The sequence below is a fragment of the Dermacentor andersoni genome, chromosome 2 (assembly GCF_023375885.2).
Source record: "Dermacentor andersoni chromosome 2, qqDerAnde1_hic_scaffold, whole genome shotgun sequence".
NCBI classification, from domain to species: Eukaryota; Metazoa; Arthropoda; class Arachnida; order Ixodida; family Ixodidae; genus Dermacentor; species Dermacentor andersoni.
The window spans coordinates 138425477-138450409 of record NC_092815.1 but is presented as its reverse complement, the minus strand read 5'-3'; the positions used below and the strand labels follow the sequence as shown (position 1 = coordinate 138450409).

The 24933-nt window shown below is 45.2% G+C and overlaps 1 protein-coding gene and 1 long non-coding RNA gene across 2 annotated transcripts; one reads left to right on the top strand and one right to left on the bottom strand.

Moving 5' to 3' along the window:
• Positions 1–6597: 6597 nt before the first annotated feature.
• Positions 6598–11174, top strand: LOC129387464 (uncharacterized). Its single transcript, XR_008614671.2, has 3 exons — positions 6598–9441; positions 10563–10696; positions 10786–11174. It is a non-coding gene; the product is annotated as an uncharacterized lncRNA (long non-coding RNA).
• An 8157-nt stretch (positions 11175–19331) lies between these two features.
• LOC126540984 (uncharacterized) lies at positions 19332–24697 on the bottom strand. Its single transcript, XM_072286167.1, has 5 exons — positions 24196–24697; positions 22840–23016; positions 20787–20805; positions 19569–19868; positions 19332–19474 (listed from the first exon to the last, which is right to left on the bottom strand). Exons 1-5 carry the CDS (start codon positions 24454–24456, stop codon positions 19332–19334), a joined length of 900 nt encoding a protein of 299 aa, XP_072142268.1. The 5' UTR covers positions 24457–24697.
• Positions 24698–24933: the final 236 nt, after the last annotated feature.

Here is a 24933-nt window from a genome sequence, read left to right as displayed (position 1 = left end):
TTTGTTCTGCACGTCTCGTCTCATGCAAGGTATCCTGTCATAGAGAAACTAATATCAAGCTTGTTTCTCAGCTGTTAAGGTGCACATGTTGTAAGTGAAAAAAAAAAACCCTGCATTAAATTGCACATCTGTCTGCTCGTCATATATATGGTGCATGCACTAAACTTCAGCTGAAAGTCTACCCTTCATGGTGCCTGCTGGTCCTTTGTATTCATTTTTTGGTGATGTTACCATATCTTGTTAAATATGCATGTTTACTCTTATTTCTAGCTTGAAACAGCCAAGCTAAAGGTATCGTGCCAGATAGTACAGGCATAAACTCTGAAGTGCAAAGGCCAGAGCTAATGACAGATATGCATTTAAATGCATTTTGTTACTCACAGGTTGACATATCTGCATTATTCACGTTTGCACACTTGCTGTTATGACTAAATTATATTGATAATTGAAGAAACATGTACAAACAATACAAAACAGGTAGCATGAACATAGATAGCAACGCTTAAATATGAATATTACTGAAACATGAATAAAATATGTGTAACTGTTAATTAGAACAAACCAAACAAAAAGTACAACAAAGAAGGACTGATTATGTCTACCATTACTAATCAACTGTGCATCTAGCTGCAACGTAAAATACCAAGGCAGTAGCTGAACAGTACACTCACACGTCTATGTTATTTTGCTGTTGGCCTACTTTTCTCTCGGTTTCTAACCTTTCACTAACAGTATTCGTACAGTGCACTCGTGCCCCAAAAATATTTCAGTTGGGAGCCCTACCGGGTTCACAGGCAGGTGGCTCATTCATGAGTGCACTGATATCACCCCACTTGCATATGTGACGGATTTGAGAGAGCAAATCCTTCAGAAAGTCATCCCGTTTGAGTGCAAGTGGAAGTTATATGTGGCGATTAACCGGCGGATGTTGCACATAGACCATTGGAGATGCTAGAGGACTACAGGGAGACTGGGAAGTCCTTCTACTTTAATGCCGTACATAAAGGCACCCTATGTGTAATAATGTCGTAAAGCTCTACATAATGTTCTACGCAAAAGCACCACACAAGAAATTCATTGTATGCAGCACTGTCACTCACCTTTCGGAGCGTTCCTAACACGCTGCCTCTTCCGCATTCGCGGTAGCTCTCGTTGTGGGTGTTGTACCATCGCAGCATCATCATCTGTGTCTGAATTTTGCATGTCTGCAGACATCTGCCCAGTGTGGGTAGAGAGCGGGCTCTCCGGTGACAGCGGAGCCTCCAGCTCATCTCGGCACATTGACGTTAGCAGCTGGGCAGCCGCTGACTCACCACAGGCTGCAAGAACAGCAGTGGAAAAATAATCGTAATTCCACTGCTATGGTTAACTTTTGCAAGCATCACAACCGAATGAAAAGGAAAGTATACTGCTGCCAGACGGCATGCTGGTACTGGCACGACCGCATCGTTCACGCACACACGCATACGCTTTAAATGGTACATAACAGGCACGTACCCAGGGGAGGGGGGGGGGGGGGGGCTCTCCGCCCAGCCCACCACTCCTCACACACATTCCTAAAGCACCGACAAATCTATTCGGCGGTCAACATTTCGCTGCCATTTACAGCGAAAGCTGTATACCACTAACCTTCCTTAGATTTTTCGGTGTCCGTCAACAGAAAAAATCATCATGCAGGCCGATCCTGGTGATAATGCAGAAACGATCCAAGCTCAAAGGCACAACCTCCGTGGGCTCGGGAACCTGTAAAGCACCCTTAGGGATCTTCGGGATGGGCCCACGCATGGGGAGTGCTGAATGCCTCCATCACCTCCGCCGTGGGTCGGCCCGGCATTGCACTACCGTCGGGATCGGTCCACGTATCCGATCCTTCGTCATTCCGTTCGGCGCCACGTGTGCACTTCAACCGACAAAATGCTGTTTCAGGCTTTTGAATGAGAACAACGTTTAGTCATAATTCAGTTTCTCTGCAAAAGCTGTCTCAAACATGCGCGTGAGTTCTGCAAGTAAAAACGCGTATACTAAAACAGATGGGAACATAACTCACCGAGTGACGGGCAAAAAAAAAAAGAAAGGAATATCATATGGTCGACGGTACAGACTGATATGACGTCGTGCCTGAAGTATCTGAAAGCCCAAAGAGTGGGGTCGGCTCTACAGCGGCAACGTGGCGCCAACGGAATGACGAATTTTGCGGCCCGCCGGCATTGAAGCTCTAGGCCAACGCCGCAGACAGCAAGGAGATAACGCAAGCTGCTCGTGGGGCCGGACCAGCGGTGACCTTGGAGACGTGACGAAAGGCTGTGGGGCGGTGACATCGACGACACAGGCGCTCTTTTACCAGCCAATTTCGGTTTCAAGGAGCGTTCCAAGGGGAACTAATTGTTCACGTAGCTCGCACATGAACAGCGCTATTCAAAATTTGATTGTTGGGATAGGTAGTGTCGAGGACGGGTACCAGAAGGAAATGATCACTTCCGAAATTGTGCTCCGAGTTTTTCCAATTCAGATCTGTCACATTTTTGGAGAATGTCAGCTCAGGGGAGGTGTCTGCGCACACGCTGTTACCCGCCCATGTCAGACTACTAGGGTCCGTGTGTAGGGTGAGTCCTAGCTCGTGCGCGTGTTCCCATAGCTGCCTGCCTTTTGGATCTTGTTTAGCGTAACCCCATTTCCCGGTGCGCCGCATTTAAGTCACCGACTATTAGCAAGGGGTTAATCCTGGCTGTCTGAACAGCTTTGCGAAAGAGGGCCCTGAATCTCACCTTTCTCTGCTGTGGAGTACTGTACAAGTTTAATAGGAACAAGCTTGGTTCCTCTTTTCGTCGCGTAAGAATTTCCAGTAGCACTGCCTCAATGTCTCTCGAGTTGATTTCGTGCTCGATTGCTGCAATATTATTCTTAATCAACGTTGTGACGCAAGATTTCGCACCTCTGTCACTTGAAAAAGCTTGGTATCCCCAGAGTTGTGCTGCTTTGCCCGTCTCCTGCAGGGCTATAGCTAGCGGTTCCTCATCTAATAGCGTCAAGTATTGTTGCACTAACTCCCGCTTGCATTGGGAGCCGCGACAGTTCCTCTGCCAAATTAATAACTCACTAGGCACGTCTCTGGCCACGTTGGAGCTGGTCAAGTTGTTCCTCCGCTTTTAGTTGCCATTCCCGGATGGCTACTAATCCTGCCCTTTGCTTTTGTACTTCACCCGTAAGGGCTTGGATCTGGCTTTGAGTCTGCTGTATTCCTCCCATAATTTGGGCCATGAAAGAATCGAATTTAGCTTCGATTTCGGCTTCTAATATTTTCTTTAGTGGCACCAACGGATCAGCGTCTTCCCCTTTGCGTTTCATTGGTCTAACCGATTCGATAATCATCTTTTCCTCCTCCGGTGCCGCAGGCTGTATGGGAGTCGCAGCCTTAGGAGCCGGGCCGGTTGGTTTCGATGCCAATTTTGGTTGCGCGTTGTGGGGGGAGGGAGACCTCGTACACGCCTGCAATCTTGGTCTATGCAATTCTTGAGTAAGCTTATTAATGACCTCTTTAAGCTCCCCAACCTCTTTCTGTATTTTATCGATCTCCTCATCCTCCTTATCTTTTACGTGGGAAATCCCACTGCCATGCTTCTGCTTCTGCGTCCATGGGCGCGTCGGGTCTCTGGAGCTCGATCTCCCCCTTTGTCTGGATCCGGAACGCCCCCTGGTGCGGGAGCGCGAACGGCCACGCTGCTGGTGCCCTCCGGTTGTCTCCTCCAGCCTCGGGAAGGAGTCAGTTCTGACGCGAAAGTCCTCGTTCCCGCGCCTGACCTCGGAACGACGCCGGGGATTCACCTCGGCAGTCGCTCCGGCTTGCTGCTGCTGCTCTAGCATGTTGATCTTTCGTTCCCACTGCCTCTTCACCTCGTAAGGAACACGGTACAGTTCTCTACATTTTCTGTCACCGAGCGGGTGTCCTTTCCCGCACATTTGGCACATGGGTTCACATAAATGGTCTTGTGGTGGTTGCTTCATGCCACAGCCACGACATTTCACATTTGCGGGGCCTGGGCAGACGTCCTAGCGCTGTCCGAGCCGCCCACAGGCGTTACAAACTTCGTTCTTCTTGCGGTAGATTACGCAGCGTTGCGCCATGGGCGCGAGTCGCACCCACCGCGGCCTTTGTCTTCGAACAGTATTAAAACTGACGACGTTCTTCCGAGTCGTCTCATTCCAGGAACGGAGGATTCCTGTAGATTTGCAGCCTTTTCAATATATCTGCGTCCGAGAAGGACAAAGGGACTTCATGCACAATGCCTTTCCCGCAGTCCTCCGGCATAGCGACGTACGTAGTCATTTCGATCTTTTCCCCTTAGAACACGAGGAGCTTCAAGTCGGCGTACTTTTGCTTCCTTTCTGCGCTGACGACGACAATAGAATGTTGCTTCACATTCATCGAGATGACGTCCTCTCCGGCGGCGTCTGGGCTGACGCCAGCCACGTTTGCCAAATACGTACTTCCATATTTCACCAGACGTACGGCCTCTTAACTATTTTCTTGGCGCCGTCCGGAAGTCGGGCAAGTTGCCCTTCAACCGACTTTGCTGCCATCTTCCTCCCTGCGAGCTTCTCGGCGGCTCGCTGCCGTTCCATATGGCGTGCCTCGTTGTTCACTAGGGGGGCCGCTTTCCATTTCTTCTTTCTAAGGTACCATTGCCCCGGCACGTTCAATTCTTCCAGATCGATCTCCGTACCTTCTACGGTCTCCATCATAGTCTCCGAGCTGAGCCTCCGCCGCCGCCGGTGGCTTCTCGCCGCTATGTCGAACCTTAGACTTAGCTCACTATGCAGCACGTCGAACATTTCAAAGTTTCAAAAATCGTGAAAAAACGAGGGCCCACCTTGGAAAAATTGATATCGTCGGTGTCCGTTCGTCGAGTGCTGTCGATTCCAGCTAGAAACCAAAACCGTCGAATCCAACTTGTGCTCGAGCGGCCGTAGTCAAAGGAGCCCATCAAACGCACGTATGCTTGCGCGTTCGTCGTCGTCTTTCTGGCAGTGTTCTTCCTGCGCCTCTTTCGTGCGCTAGTCCATTTGGTGTTGTTGCTTGTTTGCCAAGTAAAGTGTCGGTGTATCTGACAGGCGTATCTGTAAGATGCACCTTACTTCAATTCTCTTTTGCAGTTTTATGTGTCCTTATGCCGAATGGTGGGCATTATTCACATTTATACTAGTAAAGGTAACCCCCCCCTCATTTGAATAAAAGTTACCTTGAGTGCCCCCCCCCCCCCCCCCTGATAATAAATGCTGGGTACGTGCCTGCTAATCGATCTTTGCAAATAAATGAGTTTTTAGTAACCCTAAGAGTACTTCTCGAATATGTTGACTTCTTCTATTGTTGATGTTAACTTGCCTGTATACTAATTTATGGTACCCCCTCTTGCTACAGCCATGTAATAGGGCAGCAATATAGGCTAATAAATACACAAACTACATAATTTGCATGTGCGTCATTTCCGGTTCCTTCAGCGAGCATGCTCACTATTCGTAGGTACCTGCCTGCTCGCGCTGCTATAGCGAGCTGTATCGCTGCTGCATTGTTAATCCGATGGTGCTTCTCGTATTGCGATCATGCCGACCTGCGAAATTTTCGGTTGCCGCACAAAGAGTAACAGTGCGAAAAAGCCAAACTACACAGAACCAGGTCTGCACCATCCACCAAAAGTGGTAAAGCACAAACGCAGACTCCTGTCGGAAAAATGTCGGTGCCTGTGGCGAGCACGAAAAACCGTATAAACCAAAATCATAGATTCATGGTAGGGAGCAACGCAAGGGACAATAAAAAAATTCAGTAGCACTTTATTGAGAAATCGGAGTTGAACAAAATGCATTAGCATTGCATCGCACATATTCAAGGCACCAGTTCAACTTAAACCATGTTAACAGCATTGCAAAGTTTTGTGACGGCGGAACGGCCCAGGACAAGGCAAATGAGATGACTAACACTTTGTCATCTAGGCATATTATTCTGGTAATGGATTAGCATAGTGAAGTTCAATGTTTGATGGAAGCCCATCTGGTCGGGATGAAACATGGTGAAAAGGTAGACGAAATCCAGGGCACTACGCCGACCAAAGTAAAATTTAAAAAAGAACACGTTTGTTTTACCGGTGAACAAGGCTCCCGTGTGTGAGCCGAAACGTCTTCTTTTCTATTATATTTTCCTTTGGTCGGCGTAGTGCCCTGGGTTTTGTCTACCTTTTCACCGTTAGCATAGCAGTGCCAAAGTATAAAAAGTGTGTGTGTGTGAGTATATTACGCCCATACACATACATGTGCGCGTGTGTGTGTGTAACAGCACTTTCTTCCACTTCCAATTTTCTACTGCTCTAAACATGGTAAGATATAAAGTCAAAGCTCATTTGGACCAACTGTCTCATGTCCAGCAGCTGCACTTGCCAACTTGAGTAGTTGCCAACCAGAAAACCGAAACTCACGGAAAGCACCAAACACCTAATTTATGCTTCACCAGCTTTTATTTCACACACACACACATAAACAGACAAAAGAAAAATCATGCACACAAGGTTGAACCTGTGTGAGGAGCCGGCTTCTGTGAACGGAGCAACTCAAAGCGAAATCACACGAGAAACCTTTCACTGCCGCATGGGAAGTAACTTCATTGATTTCACCGAAAACGGTCGTAAATAAGGCATGCCGAGATGCGCTTCTAACTATAGCGATATCTAGACCTTCGTTTCTTGCAGGGTGACTTAGATGGCAGGCAACACCAGGTGATTATAATCATACCCACGTGCTCCGTGGTTGGAAGCACCTCGAGGTCTTAAGTCACATCCATGTGGACGCTTCTGTGTGAGGTTTTCTCTAAAGTTAAATGTATAGCAATGAACGCCGCGCCTTTTGCGAGCGATCCTGCACAAGAACGTCAACGGAAGAATCCCGAGGCTATGCGATGAAGATTGCAGCAGGTCTCATCATTCCGCGTAAAATAGGAACGCGCAAAAGCGGCAAAACAATGCGCCCTCAATTGTGTTTTTTAGAGGGCCCGGCAAAGTTCTGACTGGTGTTGCAGAATCGAGGCGCGGTAGTGCTGAACTTAGCTTTATAAGTTGGCGGCTGGACGTAATTATATTTATTTAGTCGTGTTTTTTATTAGTTGTAACAATGTGTCAGTATTTCACATTATTTGCGGCGCCTCCTGGACACCAAAGCGGCAACGGGGACATGAAAGCTAGAACCCGGACTAGACCGTGGTTTGGGGCTGGCCGAAACCTGCGCGTGCCAGGGGTGTATAAGATCGTCTGTCCGTGACAACGGACAACCAATTTTTTATGCTAATTCATAAGGGCGTTTCACATCGCTTGTCGACGCATGCGTGTGTGGCTTAATGGTTTCAGTATCAGACCTCCGTGCTAAAGGTCCTGTGTTCAAATCCCGCCGTCGGACAGCTTTAATAATGTTTGTGTAATTATTTATTACGCAGTGCATTGCTGAAAATGACGAGCTTACAAAGCCGTTTGAAGCCAGAAGGACGAAGTTTAAGCAAATCCTTGTATTTCCCTTAATTCCCATGCTGGTACAACCGCTACCATTGCAGATCCTGTAGACACTAGCGCCAGAGTTCCCTTTCGTAATTATTGTATGAAACCCTATGGCTGCCTAGAGTGCGGTAGAGTGAACCAGAAGACTTTCCTATTGGCGCCAGCAGAGCGCGCTCCCGTCGCTTGCCCCCTGTTCCCGCTTGTGGCGAAAGTAGCGGCGGCGCTGTCATAGCCCACCCTTCTCATTTAAGTTTACTCTGCGGCATGACAGGTGTGACTTTTTCCGTGTCGTGTACTTGTTTATCCTCGTGAAACGGCCAAAACAGCAGCGTCTAAACCATTCTTACGCACCGGGTTGCACAACTGCATATGCGCGTCTGTAACAAAGTTGTAAGTTATCTCTCTTTAAACCCCGAAAGACGAACGACTTTGGGAACGTATACTCCATCGGCTTGACGCCAATTGAGCTGCGCGCGAGTTGCACCTTGAACCGCATTTTATTGCGGGAGTCTACATGCGTACCATTAATTGTGTTGAAGTTCGAATGCCCAGGGGAACGCAACGCTTGCTCCTAATGCAGTTCCGACGATTTTGCCCAACCTGCATGCATATTTGATACGAAAAACTCGGGCTCCACAAAGCGGCGTTGATTGCCATTAATTGTATTAGCTATTACAATCTTGCCGAGAGCGTCATTGGATCAAACCTTCAAGAGTAATTCGTAAGCTCGCTTTGGCAGTTGGAGACCAGATTGCTAGTTCGTACAAGTAGCAGTTGACTTGTTGCTTGATGAGGGAGATATTAAAGGCGCCGAAGGTTCGCTTGATAGCAGCTCTCTGACTACTGAACCACCCATAAATTATTCGCTGTAGTGACTCGAGACTTACTGATTATGTGGTAGGCTTTGTCGCAAGCAAGTGTGTACTGAAAACAAAGTGTAGTGCATGCACGAACCAGCTTCTGCTGCCTGCTTCAGATAGAAAGTGCTTAAATGCTGCCGTTTTCACGAAATCTTGCGACTTCGCTGGTCTTCTCTGCTCTTCACTGAAGCTTTCCGTGTTTATCAGTGAACTTGACATTTTCACTGGCTGCTATAGCAAGAGTTAGCTACATCGAGACAGCATTATGGATCTGTTGGCAGCCATCAATAGGAGCAGCATTGGTGGTGTTGGTTGTGGTGAACATTGCAATGTATTAACCGCGAAGTTGATCGTTTTTTACGCTGTCACACGATTCTACATCGAGGGTCTTATACTTCTGTCACACGGCAGATCTAACGTCATTTCCAATGAATGACATTCGCTCGTATGTCATTTGTTTGTTATCACATGGGAAAATGTAATGACATTCGTTGAAAATGACATTTTCAATCAAATGAGGTTGCAAAATTAATTCGCATTCGTTTTGGAACAGAATGTGTGCACCCTCGACACTGGGAGCCTACCAATCATCTTCGCAAACAACGTTCGTTGTTTTAATTGTTAAAAAAAAAAAATAACTCTAGTACTGTCACTTTTATTCCATAAGTTTTTTACTTTCATCGAGTTTAAGTGTATCACAGTGCATAATTACAGAAATCTACTCAATCTATTGACTAGGCTGCCGTCTTTGGCTGTGGCAGTCGTGTTTGTTCTCACCAGCCGCAGACTCTTGGTTAAGCACGTGCGCGTTTATGGTTTGTTTTGCCATGACAACGACACAAGACGGCGATATAGACGCTCGAAATGGGTCACAGTGGTCTGAAGGGGAGACCCGCACACTCATAAGAGTGTGGCAGAACCACTTGGGAGACCTGCAGCGTACAAAGAGGAATGCCAAAGTCTATGGAGCCATTCAAGAGGGGCTGTGCGCTGAAGGCGCCGACGAACCTCTCAAGGTAGTCGAAGATAGAAAACTTGGAGAACAAATACAGGTAAGCATCGTGTCAACAACGCGATGGACATAATTTTTGTGCACCTTTATCTCAGTAGCACAGCGCCTGTTAGTGATTTGAGCACCGCGTTATTCGCGGCTGGTGCGGTTGCATGCGTGCCACCTGTCGTTGACGATTGTTCACATTTCGAGACCTAGTTAACGTTTAATTGTTGCCGCCGAACTCAGAGTCATTTTTTTATCGCAGAAATCGGCGCGGAAACCGGAAAATCTAATGTGTGACGCTGCATTAGACGCGTGCACGCTCTAGCACATGCGAGAGACGCGCTTTGCTCAGGACCTTCCAAGCGACTACACCGTTCCGCAGACGCACCGCTTCTGTCGCAGTTACCGAACGCGCCTGGACGCTGCTTCACAAATTAGTGAAGTGGTAAAACGAGCCAAGAGAATGCACAAAATACTAGATGAAGATATGCGAAATGCTTGACGTGCACCGAGATAGCGCTGTAGGTAAAGGTATGCAGTAAACATTGAAAATCGAGCGCACTCATGAAATATTATAAACAAGTGAAGCGTTAATATGCAGCCGATATGGTAATAAGAACTATAGCATCTTGTTTTGTCCTTTAAACATGGGTGTTGGGCGTATTTAGTCAGTGTCTAGTCCTTGCAATAGTAAAATCAGTGCAGTTTCAAAATCGTAGGAAAGTATGCAACGCACAAACATCTGTTAGCCATCACCATCATCAGCCTGGTTATGCCCACTGCAGGGCAAAGGCCTCTCCCATACTTCTCCAACTACCCCGGTCATGTACTAATTGTGGCCATGTTGTCCCTGCAAACTTCTTAATCTCATCCGCCCACCTAACTTTCTGCCGCCCTCTGCTACGCTTTCCTTCCCTTGGAATCCATTCCATTTGGAACAGAATGTGTGCACCCTCGACACTGGGAGCCTACCAATCATCTTCGCAAACAACGTTTCCCTGTTAGCCAGTCTTTATTAACTATTTGCATTGAAATGACCAGTCACCAAGTGGTTGACATGCATTTTCCACACAGTTAGATCCAGTGCAATTATTTTCTCTGGAGTAAAGTAAAACAAGTGATGTGGAAAACATTTCATAGGAATTTTCTACAATGGCGCTTTTATTTTTACTGCAGGGATCTGTGCAAGAAGCGGTCAAGGTGCAATCGCATGGAAATATTTTTGGGAGCTGCACGTATTCCTTGGAGGACTTCTCGTCCATGACAAATTAACGGACGAAATTGGCTGCAGCAGCGCAACTGTTGGAGAGGTAAATGCATACCCGCTTTTTGTTTGTGGACATTTACAGTACAATGTTTATTCTTTCTCATGTTAATAATGTTATTGTGTGTGTTTCAGCTCGTTCATGACATGGTGCATGGCACAGATTTACAATTCAGAGGATGTTGTGCTGGACGACAACGCCAGCCATCCACCCTCGCCACAGGCATCAGAACGCGGTGATCATGCCATTGTTTCAGTAGCAGAAACGCATGCGTCAGTTGCACTACATGCACCTGGCATTGGCAGGAAAATGCCAGTAGGAAGAACACAGAGGGAATCCATACTTGCACAGATGATCGAAGAACAAAGGAAAATTAGAATTGCATATGAGAAATCGCAAGAAAAATAAAACTCTTATCGCGAACGTGTTCTTGTGCTGCATGAAAAGGCTGCCGAGCGGTAAGAAAGATTGATTTCCATCTTGGCGGACATCAGCAAAAAATAAATGCCTTCTGGGCCATTCCGCTTTCTTGTGTTATTCTTTTTCAAGAAACTTGTAATGACTGCACATGCATGTTGAACAAATGGCTTGTACATAGCTTCAAATGACCAATAACTAACAGCTGTTGGAAGCAAGATGTACTGATGTTTAATTTCCCTAGTTGGCAACCGCGTTAAATGTATGATGCATGTGTGGTATTCACATTTGGAATATTCACATTGTAACTGAAAGTTGCACAACGGCATAAAAGTTTGCCAGACGGGGAGGATGCAGCAGAAATTAGTTTGCAAAGAGTTAACGAGCATAAAACGTGTAGTTTTTCACTCTATTTAGCTTTTATGCGATTCTGTACTTCCAGTTATCTTTGTTAGTATATTTGTAATTCTTCTTCCTGCGAGATCTGCTGCATTGTTAATGTGAATACCAGGTGATATTCACATTAAAACGCAGCAGATCTCACCTACACGTTTTATGCTCGTTAACTCTTTGCGCACTAATTGCTGATGCATCTTCCCCATCTGGCAAACTTTTATGCTGTAGTGCAACTTTCTGTTCTAATGTCACTGATACAACCTGTAGACTCAGTGCTGCACCATAACAAACAACCAAGCAGACCGCATGATTGTGACAAGTGGAAGTTAGAAACTGCACTTCTGTGTGGGCGGTCTCTTGACACACTAAACATTCGAAAAATAAAAACATTTGGTGCTGACACTTGCTAACGTTACGCACGATACAATGTTTCCTACTTGCTACAAAAAATTCTGCAGATCCCTAGCACAGTGGGATTCTGGGGACAAGTGAACTGTTAATGGCGGATCCAGCATTGCAGACCTAGACACGGACGGTGGGTTAGGTGTTGTCTGAACATCTGAAACAATTGCATTTTCTAGCCCACTTAGCCCCGTCTGTTTCAACAAGTGCTGTTCATCATCAAACGGAACACCTGCTGTAACACCATCACTGCAATGTGCATTTTAGTGAGCCACCTTGCAAAAATAATTTGCCAGCGTGGCCCTCACTTCTCGACCTTCACCACTGACGGCTTCGGCGCTGTTCACAGCCTCAGCGTAGTGTTGGTTGAAGTCATGCAGCTCTTGCTCCCATTGTTGCTCGATGGGGTCTTTCAGCACTTCACAGATGTGGAGAATACAAGTAGCACGGATGGCTTGTTTTGCAGTCCTGAGCTTGCACTCCACCCTCTTTAAAGTGTATCTGAAACGGGCTTTCAGTCATCCAAAGGCATTTTCCACTTTCCTTGTTTTTGACAAGTGGTAATTAAATGCCATTCGCCAATGCAACAGCATTTGCGAATGGCTTGAGGAGGTTAGGGGTCAAAGTGAACACCTGGTCGCAAAGTATTATAGGGCCCACTCTTGTGCCCTCAATTTGTGATGCAGGTGACTAGAAAAAATCACCATCCACCAAGTTGTGAGGCTCGGAGCGGCCGTAAACATAGGCATCATGGCACCTGCCGAAGCTCCCTGCATTGATATATCTGAACAGGTACTGATGGTCGACCAGTGGCAATAGTATGATGCTGTGCCTGCATAAAAGGGAAACAATAAAAAATAAGTCTGCAGAAGCAATCTGTAGCCAGCTTGAATGCAGAAATGTGAATTTGTCAGTTTGCTCAGAAAGGTATTTATTTATCACAGCTACTGGTGAATGCTTAGTAACAACACTATTGAAAACAGCGAATAGTTGGCATTGAAAAATGCATGTAGTGCTTTTTAACGCGCGCAAAGGCGGACAAAATATATGAAGAAAGCTTACCACCCTTTGTAGTTGCAATAGTCAGCGGCGTGCTCCGCTGGTGGCGATATGGCAATATGGCAGCCATCCAGGGCGCCGATGGCTTGTGGAAGGCCGTTTAAAGCGTAGAACCTTTTGATATGTTCTGGCATTTCTTCGCGACGGACCATGCGAAGCCAGCGAGGCTCTAGCACCTTAATGACCGCCGCAAAGAATTCGCGATAGGCGACGTTTACCGTAGAACGCCGGACTTCAAACAGATGTGCGGTGGTAGCGTCTTCTGCTGTTGAGCGAAGCCGGTGCAGTCCGATGGCGACTCGTTTGTCCACGGTCACCGCCAGCCGAATATTCGTGTCCTGGCGTTCCAATTCACCCCGCAAAGAGTCCACAAGGTAACGGAACGTAGCAGGTGTCATGCGGAACGACTGTCTGAAGTGCGCTTCGCCCAGGTGCGGTAGTGTGTCCTCGAACCACCTTTCGTTGCGCTGAAAAGCCCATGGTTCCCGATGTATGCGAGACGAAGCAGCCACAATGGCAGCCATTGTGAACCAGTTTGCGCAAAGTCGCTCTTCATACACCCTAGAAATCGCTTCTTGCGCTTCCAACTCGAGCTTAAGGCGCCCTTCCTCGCTGCGATGTTCGGCCCATATACATATCAGAGCAGCGATGACACGCAACCGCCATTCTCTTGCCTCTTCGGCAGAGCTACAGTGAACTAGAAGTATTTTCTAGTGCACTGTAGCAGGCACTGTAGCAGAGCTAGCGGTAGCGCCCGTCGTGCTTTCCACCATGTTGTTTACCTGATCTTCGGCTTGGCTTGACTCGACTTAGTTGCCAGTGTCGACGAGTTAGTGATTCTAAAGTACGGCGTGAAAGGGAGGGTCACTCATTCCAACGGATTTTAGCATATTGGAAAATAATCACTGAACAAAATGAGGTATGACGCTATTTTAGCCTCTTTTTTTTTTACTATCGTCATTGCCATCATTTTCAAACGACATTAGTTTTCGCCGTGTGACAGCGCGCAGTGATAATGACATGAAACCTCAACAAATGTTATTCGTTGGAAATGATATTATATCTGCCGTGTGACAGAAGTTTCATGATGAGAAACGATGTTGACGGCAGCAACTGAAGTCGATTATAAATGGCTGCAGTGCCATAAATGTGTGCTGCCATTCTTGTGCCTATTCTAACACACTGTGTTAATTTTTGAATCAATGTGCTAATAAGAAACTGTTTTTGAACGATGTGAATAAATATGTGCTTTTGTTCCCACGTCTGCATGATGACCGCAAGCTAGGAGAAATGGGAAACAAGATGTGTAAAGTGTTGTATTTCTTCAATGCCACCCGTAAACGCAACGTAGACTGAGCTCCCAAAACATTCGCGTAGTGTCTTGGCAAAAGTAATTATGTAGTCAAAACTAGTCTATCTTGTTGCGTCTGTGACAAGTTGTCATATCTGGGCAGCGGTGACAGCAACGTAGCAGCGGGTAAAAGCTGGCAGAGAAAGAGTGATCATGTAATCGCTGCCTACTCAGTATACATGGAAGTGAGCTGCAGTTTTTAACATGTGGACATGTAAATTTAAACCGCTATACTAGGATTTCCTTGATCGAATAGTGTTTTACACGCCAGCACGGCCATTTGCGTGCACGGAACTGCTGGAATAAAGGGATGGTACAGTGTGATTCAGGCATTTTGCACATAGAACAGAAAACGTAAAAAAAAAAAGAATGGGTGCAATGGGTACACCCATTCATACCTGACGCGCCTCCGAGCGTGCTCAGAAGCAGATAGCGGTGCCGGTTTGTGTCCATTTGCGTATAGGACTGAAGTAATCAGCAAAGCTGTTTTAACTATACTTCAGGCACCTTCTATTAATGAGCGCATCCGTACGGATGTTTTTTCCTTACAAACAGCTGAACAACTATAGCTGACGTACAGTGAACTCGCTAAACCAACGTGCCCCCTCTTTGTTTCTAGCATCGTACTGATACACGGGACACGCCAACATTATTTGTCCTGTGCACGTATATGGACGCTTTATATTTCCTTCCAAAGTACGTGCTAGCGAGTTTCGCCAAAGAAACCCCGTTCAGTATAATGCTGCGCTGCTGCGGGCTGCAGTGCGATCGGCGGCATTTAAGAGTCATCGATGCCAGCACCGCCGCATCATTCCACGCTGAAAGGCCCGTTCCAGGAAGCAGCTCGTGCCACTAGAAAGACTTCTATACCCTAGTTACACGGGCAACGTAACCGTGGTTAACTCGCTCAACCGTGGTCCGCCAGCGTTACACGGGCTATCCCGATCACGCGGTTAATGGTCTGACGACGCGTCACGTGATCTTTTGCGTACAGGCTTCATTTTGAATAATTTTTCTTCGACATTTGATTACAGTGCCATAAAGATGTTATATTTCAGCAAAACAATTGTCATATTTGATAGTTTCAACGTGTAAGACTGTGTTTTGCACTTGTAGGTTATTATTTAGCCTAATTTGGGAATCATCTGCAAACAATATACCAAAAGCTATTTATAGCTATTTAAGCATTGGTAACTCGTGCTTCAGCTTGTTTGTGCAGTGTTGAGAAAGCTGATCAATTACGTCCTGTATTGTCCTGTGGTTATATATTGAAACTGGTGCTGTTCGTGTAGTCTGTATTAGCACTGCCGTCGCTAAAGTCTCGGGAAGGTTGTTCTCCGTAAATGCATGGCTGCTGTGCGAGGCCCTGGGATGCCACTCCCTTCACTAGGAATCCGTGTTGTGTAATGTTTCAGAGATAAATGAATATTTCTTTTGTGCTGTATATGCTCGCATTTTATTTATTATTTGGTACTAGATACTTCTCCAGCATTCTAATCATGCTTCCCTGCATGTCATTAGATTCTGCTTGCAACTTGACGAACGTCTTCTGAAGCTTGCAAATTTTTTTAGAAGCTTTCACTGCTCGTTGTTCCGCTTGCTTGTGTAAGCTTAGGAGTTCTTCGAAGTTTGTAGACGTAGGCCTCTTCCTTCCTTAGGCCTTGCTGCTGGCACAACGGCTGCCTGTTCTGGCATCCAGGTCATCTGTTACCCCAGGCTGTGGGCTGTCTGTGGGAGGCTCTGGAGTGATGTTTCCTTCACGAACACTGCTCTCGTCAGCAGAAATATCGCCATCGTCTCACGATGCAATGACTTCTTCACAATTGGACAGTTCATTCACTTGCTCCACCTGCAAATTTCGGTATGTCAATAACCCATGAACATTAGACGCAGTAAAAGAGTGGTAATAACTAAGAAAGAAGGTGTTCACATCATCAAGATAAAAATATGGCTGCAAGGTGGAATGAAGATTTCGATGCAGCTGCAATAGATGTACATACCAAATGAATATACCTGCATTGGATTATAAGGCACATACCTTAAGAATTAAAACAATATATATTCTGCATATTAGGTTGTGTGCAGAAAGAAAAGAAAGTTGTTGGCAAATTACAAGCCTTCGACACACAAATGTGTACTAGAACGCTTGTGTTTTCGTTACAGGTTGCAAAGCTTTCAACAAATCCTGGCATGTAAAAAGAATGTTGATGATGAAAGCTTCTCGCTACAAGTTGATTCGTTCCCTGAAATCATGGAATTAACTTGTAGCAAGAAACCTATTTTCTTTAATCATCAGCATTCTTCAGGACATACAGGATTACACAGCACTGCTACAAGTCTGCTGTGTAGCCTTAGGTCTCTTTATTGTAGTCTTGTTTTCTGCGCAGCTACACAAGTTATTCCTTCCCGTTGAAAAATGGATGAGAGAAAGGATCTGAATGGGTCCTCGAGAGGTTGGCTGGCGCCATGCCACTCCAGACTGATAGGATGAAAATGAAATCATGTGCACAGTTCATAACACATAGGTACGTACATACAGCAAACACAACGCTTTCTGTAGCGATGTAGGCAGCCTATTGCTCACGTATTGCAGTGCAGAGCAGCAATGCAATGCAAAAAATCAGTGCTGGACAATAGATGATTATAAATGCTGGCAAGTATTGTGAAGACTTGAAGATTACCTCAATGTTTGCCTCCATGAGCAAGTCATCGTTGATCGGTAGAGCTCCGAGGAAACCATGCAGACGCCGTTACAACGGCCAGGTGATGGCTTTCGAGCCGGTCGTGGTTGCGGTGGGCCTGAGCTTCCTGAAATTATATTTTCATCTCGTCAAAGTGATGCCTATGCAACGCAGTCATCGATCCAGTAAAGCTTCTAGAAATGTACCAGATTACTAAAGCCAATCTTTGTAGCACTGCTGCAGAAAGAAGGAAGAACCACTACATGTTAAGAATAATGACATCACCAGTTTCCCTTCCCTTAAGCGATGATAAATCAAGAAAGGAGCAAATATTAAAATAAGTAACTAACAGAGATGTAATTAAAAATACTAAGCTGTAGTGTCGCGTCTAGGATATTTAATTCTGCAACAGTGTTTATTTCCTGTGCAACAAATATAGCCACTGCATAACACATTGTAGAAGGTACAGTCATTGTAGCAGTAATCATGAAAATGAAGGTAGACTTGAACTAGTGGAGCTTCAAATTATTAAACATGTATTCTCATCGCAAGCTGATACTGACGTACAGCATTCACTTCTGTTAATTTTTTTTCCGATTAGAAGATGCCAACGAAATTATTGTTTCACGACAGATAGAAACCATATAAAAATTTCGCATGACTGCACACAACGCTCAACTCGCATTCCATTGTGGCACTCACTGCTTGTCCATGGTTTCAATATCTGCTCAGATATAGGAGTCAATTTACGACCCCATATTCGTTGGGCGCGGAAAGCGGAGAGACCACATGGCGCGTAGGCCATGCAGCTTACAAACGTATGACTATGGCTGAAATTACACTAAGCTTAAGAATAACCCGGCACACGTATTCATGCAGTACCACGGCCGGTCTCGAGGGGTGCGCGCGCTTCGAAGGAAAGCGCGCGCTCCTCTAGAGACCGGCCGTGGCAGTACATCCGGCGAGGGCACAACTGGCCGCAACGCACGGTCGCATCCTCTCGCGTTCAGGCGTTGCTGTTTGCTAGAGGCTTTTCTTGCCCGCGCCTTTTGCTGTTCAGATTTCTGTGTTATCCAGGCGTTAGCTGCTGGCACCTCGTCTAGCAAGCAGACGCCGCGTCCTCTGACCAGTACATACTCCCCCCCTGCACGCGTCTTTCCCAATATTGACTTAGCGATAACGTTTGTTCATGTTGTCGAGCTTCAGGCGCACTTGCTTCGTCGAGTATGGTCTTTCGCCGGCGGGAACACTAGCGTTGAGCGTAGCCGTCATCTCTGTGTAAAGGTGCGCGTTTCGACTACTTGGGCGCAGAGCGGCCAGATTATCTTCCCAAATGCGTATCAGTGCCTCGGCTGTCGCGTCAGGCCAAATGATACGCCATTTGGAAGATATCTGGGAAGCGCCAGCGCTGCACTCGGAAGAAGTACCGTCCGCTATTTTGCCCGTTTCCGAAACGTCGGTTACAGTAAACCGAGGTTGCCAAGCTCGGTTGGCGGTCAACCGCGGTCAGCGGTCTAACCGCAGTTTCGGCTGGCGTGTAACCGCGTTTAGCGATAACCGCGGTTAAGGTCGCCCGTATAACAAGGGTATAGTTCACTGTAACTGCGGCGGTGCGCAAGCGATCAGGCGCCACTCTTCGCTTTGTCAGCTAGCCGCTGCGAGCGTTGCGCCGCTACTGCAATGTAATAGCAAAAGAAAAATATTCAGTGTGGTTTCGCACTCGGCACCTGAAGGATAAGCAATGCTAGATAATGTACCTCAGAAAATACAGAATACTGCCACTTCCACCATGCTATCGCCACCTTATACAAACAAGTGGTAATAACTTACGTCAAACTTTTTATTGCCTCATTCTTGGCACTTTGCGGTAGGTACCCAGATGGAAAAAATTTCCAGTTCCAGCTGGATTATTGAACCGGAAATCCTTCCCAGCTGGAAACTTTTCCAGTTGTAAATGACTCTTTCCAGCTGGGATTGGAACTTCTGATCCAGCTGGAACTTGCTCCTCTTCCGGCTGGAAAGTGTCCCTGTTCCAGCTAGAGAATGCTTTCAATCTAGCTTGAAAGGGTTCCTGTATTAACTGGAATCGAAGCCGTTTCCAGCTGAAATAGAAGCAATTTCCACTTGGAGTCTCAGCTACCGGGCTGGAAGTGTCCTTCTGGTAGACGGAATTAAATCAAGCTCAGTTCTGCACTGGAAAAAAAAGTTTAACAAGATCGATTACGTTTCACACTTCCATACAGTGCTTTTCTTCCAAGGAGAAGGGCGTATTGCTGGTTGTTTTGAGCAACCACTCAGCCATGTGCATAGAGGACAAAACTCCAGCAGTCAAAAACACAATGTAAGTATATTTAAAAATATTTACAGTGGTACTCTAGTACTTGACAGCACTTTCTCTGTGTGGAAAGGGAAGTTTTCTTTTTACACCTTGAATTTTTTCACTGAGGGTCCTTGACGGAGAACGCTCCGCAGCGCCCATGTCCTGGTTGTGTATCTGACCCCAGTGCCGCAGACAATCTACAATCAAAATAATGTATCTCAAAAAAATTATCACAGTGATCAGCTGGAAAAATGCATACTCTTTAACAAACCTTAAGCAATAAGTACCTACCATAAACAACCTCCACCTTTGCAGGCGTCAGCTGCTTGGATGGCTGCTCGCTGCTGCCACTTTTTGTTGGTGCGAGTCTGCCGCTGACACATCTTTTTGCCAATAGTTCATTGCCCCAGATCACCTGGGCCGTGTCTCTCACGAGGATGCTTGGCTTTTTATTTCTGCACAGTTTTTCCGCTTGCTCAGGCACGACGAAAATTCCACCAGACGAGTGGAACTGGAAGTAAGTGAAAAAAAAAAGGTGTTTATTGCTATATACAGCGTCAACTAGTATTACCGCACTAGATGCAACTGCCGCTTATAACACATCCATGCGAAGAGCTTGAAGAACAAGTTTTATTTGAATTTGGGTGCTAACGATAAACTTGTGGTATAGGTTAGCAACAACCGTACTCACACGTCCATCAGATGGGGCCACAAAGTTGCCGTCCTGGCATCATTTCGTATCGTCTAAGGCATCTGGCACAGGCAAATCTGGTGCTAAAGCAGCAAATGTGAGACAGACAACAATAAGTATAATTAACATAGGTTCACATCAAAAATTCGATCAATTAATTATGCTGCAAGTACATTCACCGTCTTCGATAAAAGTAGCCACTCGTTGAGGCTGATCTGTAGCAGGTGCCATTAGTGGTGCTTCTAAATTTTGTCGTCTCACCTGTACAATAAAAAGTTTGAGATACATATGGAGTTGGTCACCATAAATGTGCAATGAGCGATATTGCTGGTACACTTAGTACTCTTACGGCCAGTGGCCATTTGAGACTAGCTGGTGGACCAGCGGCAATACAACTGCTGTTGCAGTCTGTGCTGGATCACGCCTGTGTAATGAAAACTTTGAGTTATGCGTGCAACTATACACTTGAGTTACTTTGACCTGCGCTGATGTGCCTGTTTGGAAAGAAACTATGTATTCATGGTCTTTAGCTCAACTGCTGTTATCCCATACAAATGTCCATGCTGTAGTTCCCCATGCAAAGCTTTCTCTTCTCTCTTATCAGAATACTTAACAGAAATAGTTGGCTACACAAACGCAAAGTATACTGTAGAGAATGCTTGTTAAATACACCTGCAAACTTGCCACAAGACTGCATATAAGTTGTTTTATTAAATGTTGCAGGAACATAGCTTCAGAAGTGACACTTTGATGCGCACTTGATAACACAGGATATTAGGTACCTTACAGCTGACAGTGCTGCATTTATGACTGCTTACCTTCACATTTCTCGCTTCTCTGCATGTCAAGTATTTGGGCAACTAGGAAAACATGTAAAGTCGTCATTGTTAGACAGCATATAATACACTAAACTACAATAAAAATGAAGTAATGCTTACAGTTGTTCAGCTGTGTTCTAATGTTTTTCCCAAAAACTCTTGAGTTTTTTCAATGATGCCTTGTGCTCCCGCTCAATGCGGCACTGCATTTTCCAGTATTTTGCATCTTTTCGTGCAGTTATGAGCTCTTTTGAAGAAACCAGCGATTCATCGTCTGTTGAATCGCTGGTTTCATCATACAGCTTCCTTTTGACCTGTGAAAAAAAAAAACAAATTATGAAGTACATACACACTTTTTCCAACTTGAACACTCCCAAACAAAATTGGGGTATGCACCAAGATTGTGGTAGTAGTAGCATTGCTGGGGCTCCCTATATTGTATCTCGGTTAGTGCCAAATTTTCTCAAACTGCAGTAACTTTACACGCATAATGTTTGATCAAAGTGACTGTAATAAGAAAGATATTTGGCAGAGACGTGGGTGCTAAGCTGTGTAGCAGAGGGACCTTCCACATAGTTTATAGTGATGCCTTTATCATCCACAAAAAGCATTAGCAACACCATTGTTTTTTTTCTGTAGGCCATGGTTTTGTGTCTTCACTTTCAAGCTGATCCTAAAACGCACATCAGGTTTCACACATCACGTTCAATATGCGAAGACGTTTTTGCTATTTGTTGGTGTATTGTTCAAGAAAATTGCACTTAAGTGTGCACACTTTAGTGCTGAAACATCCTATTTTAGCAAAACAACTCAAATAGCATGTGCTATGTAAAAAAAAAAAGGATAATGTAACTGTGGTGGCACTCTAGAACTCAAAGATGTGGTGCAGTGTACAACATCAGACTATTGCTTATAATAAATTCTTTTGATCTCTGGTACTGACATATAGCTTTAAACATCCCATGGATTGCCAAATGATTTATCGGTGATAAGGAAGATAAATTTCAAAGGTTCTATCAAAGCAAGAGTACTGAAACAAGTCTTCTTATTTTGTTCATGCCATGTGGGTTTGTCTCAAGGGACACAAATTAATGCTAGCCAAAGCGGAAGGTAAGTGAGAACAAGGTTGACCATACATGAAATCGTTAGATGACATTCTTCAGGCCACAGGGAAACAGAGGTAAGCTTAAAGAAGCCAATAAAAATAGTTCTTAATGGTGAAGGTTTGTGCAATGTGCAAATCATTTTCTAGAATAAAAAAGCAGGAAAGTGTGTCTCTTTTCTCATCTGTACTTCTTTGTTTCCGTAAAACCATTTTCATGCTGCATAAAATATTACTATGTGCTGCTACCAAATTGCCCAACGATTTACCCTTATTGGCATTTACAAATTCATGATGTCACAAGTTGACAGCGACTCAATGGTACCTTAAAAATATGGTCACGTACCAGGTGCCCATTACAAATGTGAAGACACTAGACTGTGGGCACTTAAATAATTAAGTGGGCAAGAACCTCTAAATACCGGTCATTCCATTTGTCTCCCAAATTTTGCTACAGCAGAGAGAAATAGGGTGCCAAAGGGTATGCAACGTTGTGCCACAAACTGACTACCGTACTGGTTTATATGCCAGCTTTTATGCGTTCGCAATTGCTCCTCGAAGTGTACCTAAAGGCACCCACCTATATTTTATACCTTTTTGCATAAGTCAACACTTAACGAAGTCACTTTCTGCTGATGCCTTAACCTACATTTGCAGCATGCAAAAGCATAAATTTGTGCATTTTAGTCAATATGGGGTTTTAACAATGCAGTGCAAACACAACATAAGCAAAATAAGGTGTGAATCAGTTCCCTGGTTCATTGCTATCAGTTTAAGAAAAGACTGCGTGCATGACCACTTCTTCCAGCATATCGTGACGAGGTGTTTGCAAGTAAAATGCCAACAATGCAGTAATACCTCGCAGCACAAGAAAGGCACGTCAGAAGTTAACATTGCACAGCTGTGTTGGTCTCTCAGACACTGCAAAATACTTGTTTCTCTTCTACATACTTGTGACCCTCGTGACTGTTTGGTGGAGGAGCGAGGTGTGGGCAATGGTGCAGCAACCTCCTTAGCCTCCTTAGCAACATCAACATTCTTTAGGGCATGTGCCATATGCTGTCGGAGAACAGCCTCGTACTGCTGCTTTCTTGATGCAGCCTGATTTGCCTGCTTGGCCCTGTCCTGCTATAATGGATGACAATACTGGAAATTACTGACACTGACACTGTTGAAAACTTAGTAGTCTGGTGTTTACTGTGTATCGACAAAGCAAAATATGCATGTACCTGTCATATGCTCTTCTTTTTAGCATTCACATCCCCTTCATAGAGGGGCAAGTCCTCCACATCTGACAGCCTGATCGGTGGAATGGGCACTCGTTTTTTGTTTGTCTTGCCATCTCTTCCCTTGTAGCTGCAGAGTATAAAACAACAAATATGTTTGATTGACTGCATCATATTTGGAAAACTATATATCAAGAAACGCTAGTAACCCTTAATATTTAGCATAGATACATTTCCGTGGACACGTGGCTTTATTGTCAAAAGTGTAATTATCCGAGTCCCGATCAAGCGAGGGTATATTCAGTCGGCAACAGCCATTTCACCGCCGTCAGACTGTGCCGGTATCGTGCAAAGAAGGATCATATTCAAGCGGCAGTAAGTAGCAAGTATAAGCGCACAGTTATTTAACATGCTAGGCAGTTAGTCCATGCCACTGCAAGGTCAGTGGCACAGGCTTGCCGTTCCGCGATGTGGCTTTGGCATGCTCGCTTTCTTTCCTCGCTCGCCTACCCACCGCTGTCACCAACTTGTATTTTCTGACGGCTTCTTCGAAACCATAATGGTAATGCTGAAATAATGCCAATTAATGAGGTCAAAGCGCCGCAAGATGACCCCTCGCACTGCCTGCCAGATGCCAGCTGAATGTCCACTCCCATACACTTCACACTTTAAAATGCAATGTTGTTTCGAGCACCATATTAATTTGCCGAGCCCTTAAATACGTATCTTTAAAACAATATACAAGTATCATAAGTGCGTGCTCAAATTGTTACAAGGTTATGCGCAGACAGTATCCTTATTCTAATACACGCAACCGAAAGCCAGTAATTTTCAGAAAAGTCGGTGCAGCTAACTTTTAGCTCCGGTGCTCCTATTAAATACATGTAAAAGGAGAATTCGTTTTTCTCGACTACCATTGCATCAAATGTGACTAGGTTTGTTCCATTTAAAAGCAAAACTTAATATCTAGTGAGTGTTGGTATCTAATTTTTTAGTGAGGTTGTCGATTGCTTATTTAAAATTGTCGAAAATTGAAAATTTTGAGAAAACGAAACTATGAAGTTTACAACTCTAACTCGGCAATGAAAAACGATATCACAATTCTGTGAATTGCACCTTTTTTATCAGCAGGGCACTCTAACAAATATTTACCTGAGAGCTTGAGAATCTGTACGACGTATACGCCACTGTTCTCGTTGTCTTCGTCCCGCCAATAGGCATCGTAAGGCACCGTATTGTGAAAATCCAATTCATTTTCGGGATGGAAATTCTTGACATCGGTTACTGGTATAACATATCGTTTGTCTGTCTTGTCTTCAACAAATCGCACAAGAGCAAACATCGCGCTTACTGATACGATGCACGCGTGCGAAACGATCCACAACACAAACAACGCGGCACCACGAAGCCAAACGACACTCGGACCACGCGTTCAGATGCTCGGACTGCGGAGGAACACTAATTGGCCTTCTCACGCTCTGGAGCTCTGCAGAGGGTTTGGAACGCCAACATGTAGATCGGGCACGTACGTAAATTAAAACGGTAGTACATGTTTAATAAAAGGTAGTTGTTCATACTTCTTAACAGGCATTGTTGTATATTTTTCATTTATAAACAATATATCCCTCTTTACCAAAAGAGTGTAAACAGCACGATTGCAGAGCATTTGCGGTGCGGGGTATAGTGCTGCAGCACAAAAGGTTGTGGTATATTTTAGTCCATGCGCGTGTGGTCCGCGCTCTCTTTGTCCGTCGATCAGGAGCTGTATCTCGTTCGCGATTACATAGCTGTACTTGTCTTTGATACCAAATGGCACCGA